The sequence below is a fragment of the Sciurus carolinensis genome, chromosome 4, assembly GCF_902686445.1.
Source record: "Sciurus carolinensis chromosome 4, mSciCar1.2, whole genome shotgun sequence".
In the NCBI taxonomy this organism is placed as follows: domain Eukaryota; kingdom Metazoa; phylum Chordata; class Mammalia; order Rodentia; family Sciuridae; genus Sciurus; species Sciurus carolinensis.
Window position 1 is genome coordinate 79,804,323 of NC_062216.1, and position 12,714 is coordinate 79,817,036.

At 34.3% G+C, this 12,714-nt stretch overlaps 1 protein-coding gene and 1 non-coding gene across 2 annotated transcripts in view; one reads left to right on the forward strand and one right to left on the reverse strand.

Annotated features, from left to right (window-relative positions):
• The window catches only part of Lrp6 (LDL receptor related protein 6), a 170,906-nt gene that overhangs the window by 50,928 nt on the left and 107,264 nt on the right, over positions 1-12,714 (reverse strand). Inside the window, 1 exon segment of the mRNA XM_047549455.1 lies at positions 3-186. Coding sequence (XP_047405411.1) covers positions 3-186 — 184 coding nt within the window.
• Positions 10,954-11,031, forward strand: Trnav-uac (transfer RNA valine (anticodon UAC)). Its single transcript has one exon. It is a non-coding gene; the product is annotated as a tRNA-Val (tRNA).

The following is a 12,714-nucleotide window of genomic DNA, read 5'->3' on the forward strand; positions in this document are numbered from 1 at the left end:
GCCCATGAGATCAGGCAACTGATCTATGATGATTTCCCTCTCTGCACTTTGTTTGTGTACTCTTTCGATGCTTCGCCTCTGCCAGTCAGTCCAGTAAACATAGTCACCCAACAAAGTAAAGCCAAATATGTGAGGAATTTTGTCCTCCACTAGTACTCGTCTTCCAGTGCCATCAGTATTCATAACCTTCAAGTTTAAATTTGAAGAGAAGGAAAAGGATGAGGTATTTATCTTTCAAATGTATTTAAAAATGAGACATACAACTGCCTATTGAATCAAAATCCAAAAATATTCTAGTTATTCCTATTGTATCAAGGATTTAAAGGTTGCTTTCCTAACTGACTTTTCACCTGGGCCTGCAGATATCATGGGTAACTGAACACAGGATAAAAGCTTGTCATCTCTGCCTTCTTTCTTGCCTGTCTCCTTTGCTACCTTCATCTTTACCATAGTAGGAAAATGAGATTCATGTGAAATCTCACAGTTTATAAAGAGCTAATGTGTTTTTAGGATTCTTTCCACTTAGCATGCTTTTTATTTTGTTGTTATTATTTAAACAACCGCCAATAAAAAAATTAACAGATAAAAGGGGTCTCAATAAATCTCTTACTCCCCTAAGGTTATTATCAAAACAGTATCTATAGTTTATGACACCCTCTCTGCAACTATCACATATAGCTGGTAGTCCTCTCCAAGATAAAGGTAACTGAGGGTATTTTCAAAGTTTACAGGGACATCATAATCAACAGATTTTCAAATGTCACTGTTTAAAATGTCCTATACCAAACACCAAGAGTAGCACCGAGAACTCTCCAGTCATTGCTCTGAATGTTAAGGAACTAACACCATCTTGCTTTTCAGCTCTGTCCTTTTCTCTGAGTCATTCTTTCCTGCAGTCAATCTGGATTCCAGAAACATCAAACACCTTGTGATAAATCGAAATTACCCACCAGGCAACAGCAGCATTCTTACAGCTGCCCATAAAGCCCATCATGACCAATCCTAAAATAATGATCAACCAGACCTCAGTTTGACTAAGACTGCTAAATTATGCATATATACCCCTTGTCCTCTGCCCTAATTCTTTCCCTATTTAAACCCAAAGCTCTTGTCAGTAACCCTAAAGATGGAACTGAAGATACTGGATCCTCTCAGTCCTCCCAATGTTAGCTATACTGAATAAATTCCTTTCCTTCTTCACCAATACTTTATGTTTGATGTTTAGGGCAAAGTAGACAGACCTGGTTTGTTGGGACTCTGAAAAGTCAGGCCCTGTCTGGTCTAGGACTCTGGTAACACCATTAACAAGGCTTTCACAAACTACAACATCATGTTTTAATGAGAAGGATTTCAAGCACTCAACATATACTAACATTCGATCTTTTTCCCTCGAATCTCTTATTGCTTTTTTTTAAGTTGTTAATGGACCTTTATTTATTTATATGCAATGCTGAGAATCCAATCCAATACCTCACACATGCTAGACAAGTGCTCTACCACTGAGCTACAACTCCAGCCCTTATTGCTCTTCCTTCCAAAAATTCTGGCAATTTTAAGATGTTGCATGCAATTCTTCTATTAAATGAAAATTTAAAATACAGGGAGTGGCTGGATGTGGTGGTGCATACCTGTAATCCCAGCAGTTTGGGAGGCTGAGGCAGGAAGATCTAACATTCAAGGCCAACTTCGGCAATTTAGCAAAACCCTAAGCAACTGAGTGAGACTGTTCCAAAATAAATCATAAAAAGGGCAGAGGTTGTAGCTTAGTGGTAAAGCACCCCTGAGTTCAATCTTCGGTACCAAAAAAACCTCAAACCAAACCAAAATATGGAGTGATATTGACCAAATTATATTGTTATATGGTGTCCATGTACTAATATGAAACAACATATCCCACCATTATGTACAACTATGAAGCACCAATTAAAAAAAAAAAAAAAACTGGAAAAAAAGTTAAAATGTACCATGATCACCTTAAGTTTCTGCATTTGTTTTCAATTATAATGGGGAGGGGCGGGGGGGGGCCACAAGCCTTGCTGGGGATTGGGGATTGAACTCAGGACCACTCTACTACTGAGCTACATCCCTTTCTCTCTCCTAAAAATTTAAAAACACTTGCTGAACAACTAAAAACAGACAAAACCAGTACTTGGAATCTGATCAAGCAAAACTGTCTTATATTCTTACATTTTCATTAGCAAATTTCAATAAATATTTGATTTATATCTGATGAAGGAGAGATTACAGTAATGTTTGTCTATATCAGATATAAGATTTTTATTAAGGTCAACTATATAAATCTGTATTTAAATAAGTTTCCCCAAAGTCAAAAACATAGCTAAAACACTAAACACTCATTCAAGTCCTGCATGAAATACCTTCTAAAATTATTAATTTCTCTTTAATTTGAAACATTAATTTAATTTGAAACATGAATTTATTTTTTTGCCCTTCTTGGATATATTTTATAATGTGTATGTTATATCTTAAAAATTACTTTGGGTGAATACCAAAACAATATTAAAGAGCTGAATATTTATTTATGTATTTGATAAGAATTTGAGTTCTAGGATAACAGGAATCTCAAATTCATTCCACAGTTCCTATCAAAGGGCCTGGCAAAAAACTATAAACATTTGTTAAGTGATTTTTAATGGCAAATCAGTTGAAATTAATGCATTTCTTATAAATAAGACAAAGCAAAAGAGACTAACTTCTGGTTCTGTACCTATCTTTTAAAGAACTTCTGTGCTTTTGTCTAATCTTGAATGTTTAAAATGTGTACTTTAAACACTTGGCTTCTCTGACTACGGGGTTTAAATGGTGCCTGTCTATAGAAAAACCACCTGCATCAGAGGACTGGGGAACATGAAGACAACACATGTAGGAACAAAATGGGAAAAAGCATATTTAACTGATTATCATGATTGCTATCATCATCCTTATACAGATTCCCCCACAGTTCTGAAAGTTTATTCAGGCTCTTAAAAATAGTATCTACAATATGCAAAGGTCTTGAATTTCCATTTTAAAATGTCAGTGCCTATAATGCTGGAAGCAGGATCCTGAGTCTCACTAGAAACCTCAGTTGTACAGAATTCCCAAGAAACCACCCCTAAAAATAGGAAGGAAAAATTACGTAGTATTCTTATCCCTAGATTCTATAGCTTTGCTACCTGAACAGTGTTCTTGTCCAAAATTTGATGTAAAATAATGACATTCTAGCTACTTTTGGAGAACACATACATTCTTACTCCTTCTAAAAGCAGGGTTCCTATTTAATTATTACTGCCTGGAAATTCTAATCAGAATGAAAAAAAAAATCTGTCCTTTACTAAATATTCAGTTTAGGAAACTATTTTAGTAGGGGAAGTTTACTTTAAAACTTACTTGTGCCTTCTATAAGGAGATTATCTCTTTCTCAACCTCTTACAAGAACTCCTAATACTTCCTTTCTTCCCAGAAGCTTCAATTTCCCCCTTTATAGAGCCCCTTCCTTTTTGCCTTTAACATATATAAATTCTCCCATCTTAGTAAGATACTGTCTCCAAGCTAAATGTTTCTGTACTCCCTCTGATAACTACTCCATTGTTGTTACTGCCATATTCCTTAAATATGATCTGTGACAGCTGCCTCCGCCTCTTAAAATTAATTCCCTAAACTCCCCGAGACTGGCCTCCAGCTACGACTCAGGTAACTGCTAAAAATGGTCAAAGACAACTTTCTTGCTTTTCTCTATTCCTCTGCTCTTGCCTTTTTTAAATACTCAGTATTCTTAACCATCCACAAAACTCTTCACCAATTTTCCATGGCACAATATGATCCTATTTCTTTTTCTATAACCAGGACTGCTTTTTATCTCTTCATTTCACTGGTTCCTCTTTCCTTTTTCAAAGGCTGTGTATTTTTCAAGATTTCCTGGATTCTTCTCTGTGAAATCCCTTCCAAAGAGCCTACCATGTTCTATGGCTTCTGCTATTACCTTATGTATAAAAATGACAAAACCATAAATTCTAGTCTAAGGTCTGGTCAGTTTCTATTGCAAAATCTCCATCTATAACTCCAGGAAAATGTATTGACGCCACATCTAAAATGTAATACACTTACCAGTGGACTATGTTCTCCATCAGAGGGAGTTTATCATCCTTTTAAAGAGCACCCAACACAAGGTGCTAAATATTCTGTATTATAAAACTCTAAACTATTACTTATAAGTTTATGGGATATTTTAAAAATTCTAATTTTCTGGGTGCAGCAGCACAACCCTGTCATCCCAATAACTTGGGAAGCTGAAGCAGGAGGAATGGCAAGTATGAGGCCAGTATAGACATCCAACTTAGTGAGACCCTGACTGAAAAATAAAAAAATAAAAAATAGGGGGCTAGAGATGTACCTCCATTGTAGAGTCCCTCACTGGGTTCAATTCCCAGTACTGGGAAAAAAAAAAAAAAAATCTGACTTTATTCCTAGTTTTAGTCTATCTTAAATCAATCATTCTGTATTATCTTACATTTAACAAATTAAACTAATTTTGCTGATTACTACATTCAAAGGTTGACCAAACTAAAATCCGATTGTTGATTAGAATTTTTTTTTGTTTTTGGTAATACTAAGGATTTAACCCTCACACATGTTAGGCAAGTTCTATAACTGAGCTACATCCCCAGTCCTGTATTTTGTTTTTAGTTTTATTTTTGAGTCAGGGTCTCACTAAATTACCCAGGCTAGCTCAAACTTGTGATCCTTCTTTATCTCTCAAACTGCCCAACACTAAATTCCTTTGTAAAAAATAAAATTTATATTTCCATTTCAAAAACACCAGAGGATCTACCAAATTCTGCTACATCACCCTGCAGTGTTGTTTGTTCATACTGATAAGTAAATAACTTTAACAAAAGATGTATGGTTAAGTAAGAATTTGGATAATGTGTTAAGAACGAAACTGAAAATCACAGTAAGAAAAATAACAAAAGCCACAATTCCAAAAGACCTTTCAGTTTACATAATCTGCACCTTAAATTTAGCAGTTCCCCTTCATTCCTCTGCTCTTTAAAAATCTTCCATGGCCTGTGTAGTGCACATTTGCAATCTCAGCTCTTCAGGAGGCTAAGGTAGGAGGCTTGCAAATTGGAGGCCAACCTGAGCAACTCAGTTAGACCTTGACTCAAAATAAAATTTAAGAAGGTCTGGGGATGGGCTGGAGATGCAGTTTAGAGGTAGAGTGTTTCTCTAGCACTCACAAGGCCCTGGGTTCAATCCCTAGGTACCCCACTCCCCAAAAAAAGTCTTGAGGAAGTAGCTCAGTGGTAGAGTGCTCATGTAGCTTCCAAAAAGGCTCTGGGTTCGATTCTCTTTAGGGGTTGGAAATGTAGATCTCACATGATCAGTAAATAAAACTGTGTTGGAAATTAAGGTTTAGATTTCAAATATAAGCTCTATCATTCATTGAATACCTTTAGGCAAAATTTCTCACATTAAAATAGGGAGGGAGTCACTATCATCAATGAATTATTTAGAGATTAAATAAAATAATGTTAAATACACTGCACAAGATCAGATGTACAATAGGTGCTTGGTAAATGCTAGTTCCTGCTGGCTAAAATTATTATTAAAATGCTTTGGTTCCTAAATGTAAACACTTAAGTTTCATTAATTTATTAAACTGCAGTGGTTCAAAATAAAAATCAATAAATAAATAGAAAAGACTGTGGAAATAGTCTGTTAAACTAAAGAACAAAACCAATACAGAACTTTCTATTTCCTGGAAACCTTATTCCCATTTCCTACATCCATTTTTACTGTTTGCTTTTGCTACTTAAATACAAAATAACAAGAGTGAACAAAACGATCAGATGAACAATTTGACTGGAGTCTTCTTTTGTTGCTCTACTAGACCCTCACCCCATTTTCCCCCAAATCAAGTAACATTAACAATGACATCCAATGAATGCAAATCACCATGAAAGATATGACAAATGCTAAGCATTTAGAACAGGGCCTCTTAGTGCTAAGGGATTACCACAATCTATCAGGAATGTAAACTCTTCAGATTAAAACCATAAACATGCCCTCTCTGGTCTATAGGTAATCAGGAAAAACTTCAGAAAATAGTAGTTGAAATCCATCTTGAAAAATTAGAATTTTGACAAACAGATAAGGGTCTTACAGAATAAAATAACACATAGAAGCATAGAGTAAAAGATACACACAATATATCTGACTGCTTATGAAAGAAATGCTTTGAATGAGGCAGAAAGAACACACTGGAACTCAAAGGGGACAGACAGCATGAGGCAGGTATTTCCCTGCAGCAGGTATTCAATTATAGGACAAAGAAAACTATACAAACAAGTTGCTGGGGCTGGGGTTGTAGCTCAGTGGTAGAGCCCTTGACTAGCACGCGTGAGGCAATGGGTTGGATCCCCAACACCACATAAAAAAATAAATAAACAAAATAAAGGCATTGTGTCCATCTACAAGTAAAAATGTTTTTTAAATGTTAAAAAGTCTATCAATATCTTTAAAAAAAATTTTTTTAAAGTTGCATCTGAAAGTCCACTAAGGAGAATGACAGGACAAAGCTGCATGTCAAGGACATCTCAATGACCTTTGCCACTGTATGTAGATTGTTTATGCTAAAGAGAAATATCTTTAAAAATAGAATGTGGTTAACAAAGCATTTTCAGTTTCTGTTTAAACTGGTAACAGATTTTTTTAAAAAATTCCTTATCTAAAAGCCTTGGGGGTTAGCTATATTTCAGAACTCATTTTTGGGGAGGGGCTAAGGAAGGGTCTATATTGAGAAAGGTTAACACACACCTACATAGCACTAACACCTCTGCTTGGGTCCAGTGAAGTCATTGATTGCCAAACATGTTACTATTTCTATAACAGATACAACAGTTCTCCCACAAACTGGGATAAAATAGAATAAATAAATAGTATAACACTGTTCAGGTCACTAGCTGAATTAACAAAAATTAATATTTGGTCTTCAAAGCTTGTGGATTTCAGAACTGCAGATAATGGATAATAAAAAATAATTTGTTCATCCTCACTCTAGTTCCTTAATAAAACTGGAATTCAGATCAGAGTTAATGGGATGCTCTAATATAAGTAAGAGTTTCAGAAAGAAGAAAAGGGATTAAAGAAACTAAGAAAAAGATTAATAAAAAAAAAAGGAAGGGGTCTTCAGCAATATCTGTAATGTAATGAAAGCACAACAAATGTAATAAGGTTTTTTTTTTTTTAGAATGGCAGTGGCGAGGAACTAAAATATAATTTCTTAAAAGCTACAACGGAAGATTTTTTTTCTTTTATCCATTAGAAAATAGGCCCTATATAGGAAAAATAGGTATTTTTCATTCTCTTACTTCAAAAACTAATAGGATCTTTTCTTTTCTTCCTTCCCTTTCTTTTTTTGGGGGGGGGGAGAAAGGACAGGAATGAACTAAGATACTAAAACAAGATACATCAATTCATGTCTATTTCAAATTAAACAATGTAATTCAGATGTGCTAAAGATTTTAAAACAATTTTATAATCACATTTTTTCTCTTAATTCCCTCTCTTTCTGTTCTCATCTGTTGTACATTTTACAACAGGATTGGGTCTAAAACAGTTCTGTCCAAGAGAAATACAATACAATCCACAAATGTGGGTCATGTATCAATTTTTAATCTTTCAAGAAGCCAAATTCTAAAAAGTGAAAAGCAGCAGCAAAATTCATCTTAATAATGCTATATGTTTTATTTAATCTAACATATCTCAAATGAAAACATTTCAAGATGTAATGAGTATTAAAATACTATAAGATCTTATGATATCTTTGATGTTATTTAGGTCTTCTTAGCACATATTTTATACTTAAAGTACATCTTAATTCGAACTAGTTATATTTTAAGTACTCCACGGCTACATCTGGCTAGTGGTAAATATTAGATCATACAGATTTGAATTTCACATTGGTGATGATACAGCCTACAAAGAAATTAATCTGTTCCTATTTTAAAGATCATTGTCTCTCTCACACCCATCACCTTCAGGCTTGGCTTACAGTTATCACGCTCAGAAAGTCACAAACAATGTTGTCTAATTGGTCTTTCCCTCCTCCCAGCTATCTTATACTTAATTCTAGTATGGGTTAAACTAACCACACATCCAAAAAAAGTCACTGATTAAAGAAACCAAACAACTTTCTTCTTATATCACATTTACAAGTTTACATTTCAAAACATGATCTGAGATTTGTAAGAGTAACAACAAAAACCTAACGTTTTCATTTCTTTGAAGTATAAAGACAAAAATTGTACTAAAGAATGCATTTCCATCATCTCCTTGGTTCTTCCCTTAAGACATACTGCATTCTATATTAGCCTGGTACTGATAATGGTTGGAAGCTAGGTGGTTCATGTTGATCTTTAGTCTGCTTTCTATATATCTGAAATTTTCCATAATTTAAAAAAAAATGAAGGAAAGAAAAATGAGTAGGAGCACTTGAATAATAGCAATAATAATGATGATAACTACTCTTATGAATAAATGCTTTTATCATTTTTGCTATTAATATGATATGGAAAGCATATTAAGGATTCTCTAAAGAGATTAAGGGATCGACAGAGACTTTGCTCTGCAGAACTATATATTACCCTTTATACAAAGTTCAATGATTATACTTTCTAAAATCGTTCATTACTTTTGCAGAGTTGACACTTGTTAGAAAATTTGCTTCTCCATTATCTCTCTTGTACTGGCCAATCTCTTTCTAGGAGGCAAGAGCAACATGGTGAAGCAAAAACACACTGCTAAGTCTCAAAGAAAATCACTATTACACTTATATCAACAAGTAACAGTTTAAGACAGGTTACTAGGTTTATAAATAAGGATTTGAGCACCTTAAATTTAATTTTTTTAAGTTTAAAAAAATAGTGGTAAAAGTTTATTTGAACATTCTGAACTCAGAACAAATGAACAAATTTAGGTGATGCCGAAGATTAGCCTCATGCATTAAGTAGAGTCAGTACTAATTAAATCTAGCAACTCTTGGGAGTATGCTTTACTGTATTACCTCAGAATGGTTTAATTAGTTAGACTGAAATTAGGCTTCTGTCATTTCTAAAATCTAACTCCAAATCTGCACTAGTCTCCAGTGGTTTCATCTGCTTCAACCACATTGCGGCATGGGTTTAAAATTCTGAGGCACTTCCAAAAATTGTAAACCACACTGAGAATATAGGCTACAACAGGAAATAGATGTGGGTTAACCATAGTATTATCTGCACAAAGAAAAGGTAATGGCAAACTTTCTACAGACATCACATTCAGTTTTTTAGCAGTTTCATCGGCTCATTAAGTGTCAAGACAGGATTACCCATGAAATTTTGGAAGGCAGCCAATCTACTACCAAAATTGCTGCTATGCAACTTCACTTGACTAGACATGTTCAAGGAACATATGACAGAAAGACAATCAAGAACCCATCATGAAATGAGCAGTAGAGGGAATTCGATAAACTCAAATAATATTCAAAATGAACCATTTTTTAAATATTTCAGTCAATATCCAAAATAAGTAGTTCATTAAAAGTTTATGTATGAGAGAGAGATGATTAGAGGCTGGGGAAGTATATGTTTTCTTTGATACAACTTTACAGGATACAAAATATAACTGCATATAAATGGAATTTAATAATTTAGAATAAACATCCATGGAAATAAGATTTCAACAATGCCACATCTCACTGAGGTGACAAAGAGAAATGCTTTCTAGCCAGGAGGTGAAGTAAACAGATACCATGTACCAATTAAAAGAGCAGGAAGGACAGAAGAAGAAGTAAGATTGGGTAACAAACGTATGAAAAACTGTTCAACATTTTTAGCAATTAGAGAAATGCAAATTAATACTACACTGAGATTTCATCTCACTCCAGTCAGAATGGTAATTATCAAGAATACAAGTAACAATAACTGCTGGCAAGGATGTGGAAAAAAGGTACACTCATACATTGCTGGGTGGGACTGCAAACTGGTGCAACCACTCTGAAAAGCAGTATGGAGATTCATCAGAAAACTTGGAATAGAACCACCATTTGACCCAGTTATCCCACTCCTCAGCATATACACAAAAGACAAAGCACACTACAGTGACAGAGTCACATCAATATTTATAGCAGCTCAGCTCATATAGCTAAGATATGGAACCAACCTAGGTGCCCTTCAACAGATGAATGGATAAAGAAAATGTGGTACAATTACACAATGGAATATTACCCAGCCTTAAAAAAGAATGAAATTATGGCATTTGCCGGTAAGTGGATGGAACTAGAGACTATCATGCTAAGTGAAATAACCCAATCCCAAATAACCAAAGGCCAAATGTTTTCGCTGATATGTAGATGCTGAATCACAATAAGGGGTAAGGTAGGGAAGATTAGAAGTACTTTGATTAGACAAAGGGGAATGGAAGGAAGAGAAGGGGAATGGGAACAGGAAAGTTAGAAAGAATTGGACATTACTTTCATATGTGCATATATGAATACATGATCAATGTAATTTCCACATCATGTACAATAAGAATGGGAAGTTATACTCCTTATATGTGTAATGTGTCAAAATACATTCTATTGTCACATATAACTAATAAGAACAACGAAAACAAAAAGAGCAGGAAGGACAGTTACAATGCTATGTTCAAACCTCTTTAACCTAGAGCTATCGTGTGAATACATACAAGTGATTTTTAGAATGAAGAATAAGAGTAGCATAGTTATATCAGGCAGTTTTATAATTTTTTTGTAAGAATTGTGCTTACAATATTAAACATCTGCAATTTTCTATGCCCTTTTTCAGATTCAGAATTACTATGGTGATCAAACTTTTCCAATTACATAAGGACAATTACATAATTAAGAACTGTTTTTCAGATAAAGGCATCACTATGATAACAACACCTTGGGGCTGGGGAGCTAGCTCAGTCGGTAGAGTGCTTGCCTTACAAGCAGGAGGCCCTGGGTTCGATCCCCAGCACCACCCAAAAAAAAAAAAAAAAAAAAACACCTTGATTAATAATACTCAATTGCTTCACAAGACACTTCTGAGAGTCCTACCGTCTTAAAGTCCCACACAAAACCTAAGGGAGAAAACATCATGTAAACAAAGGGAAATTGCCCCCTTTTCTCTCATTCTTTTCAAGAACAGTTAGAACAAATTTTATCTGAATTTGAGTTAAAAAATAAACAGATAAATAAATAAATAAAGCAGTGGTGCAGGCCTGTAATCCCAGCAGCCCAGGAAGCTGAGACAGGAGGATGGAGAGTTCAAAGCCAGACTCAGCAAAAGTGAGGTGCTAAGCAACTTGGTGAGACCCCTCTAAATAAAATACAAAATAAGGCTGGGGATGTAGCTCAGTGGTCAAGTGCCCTGAGTTCAATCCCTGGTACTAAAATAAATAAATAAATAAATAAATAAATAAATAAATAAATAAATAAATAAATACCTTAGTAATAAAAGGCAGATTGCTCCAGTACCAATTAAAAAAAAAAAAAAAAAAAAAAAAAAAAAAGCTTATGTCCAGATACTGAATTTTAAATATTCTTCTTCTTTAAAAAGAACTAGGGGTCCTTGGAGAAACAGCTGAAGGACTGAGGCAAGAGGAATGTAAGATGAGGCTGGAATATATTGTTGTTCCTGAAAGTGCTTTTAAATGATGGTGACTCCTCAAGAAAATTAAGACAGAATTACACATATGTATGATCCAGGAATTCCACTTCTGGGTATATATCCAAAAGAACTGAAAATAGGATCTTGTAGAGATCTTTGCACTTCCCCATTTGTTGCATTACAATTCACAATAATCAAGAAGTAGAAGTAATATTAATGTACATCAAAAGATGAACAGATTAAATAAATTGTGAAATATATACACACAATAGAATACTATTAAGCCTTAACAACAATGACAAAAAAGAGGAAATCCTGTCATAGGCTACAACACAGATGAAACTTGAGAACAATGCTTAGTAAAATAAATTATCTCTTAAAGAAAAATACTGCATGATTCACTTATATGAGTATCTCAAGTACTTAAACGCTTAGTAACACACAGTAGAATGGTGGGGCTAGAGGTGGAGGAAAAGGGAAAAGAGGAAAGGTTGTTCAATGACTATAGTTTCAGTCTTGCAAAAGAAAAAAGTTCTAGAGATCTCGAACAACAATGTGTACACAGTTGATACTACTGTACTGTACATTTAAAAAACACTAACGACAACATTCATATTATGTGGTTTTTGTCACAAGTTAAAAAAAAAAAAGATGGGGTATGTGAAAAGTTTAGAAAAGTCAACTAAAAGATGCTTTTGTATGTTGAATCAGGGACAATTCCGCCAACAAAAAAGAATCATAAGGCAATAGAACCTCTAGAATAAAATAAACATCCATGAGTGCATACTGTTATAAATAATTCATTAAGTACACAGGGGAGAGGGCAAAGAACTTCCTTACAGAATTCAAATTAACAAACACAGCAGGGGTAACAGAAAAAGGTATCAACATTAATCTCCTGGGTTGATAATTACACTATGATTATGTAAAATGAAACTTGGTAAATGATATTATTCTTAAAAATTTTTTCTAAGTCTGAAATTACTTCAAAGTGAACAGTCTAAAAATAAGACAGAAGAGCACAACACAAAAAGTACTGTATAGGAATTAGGAAACC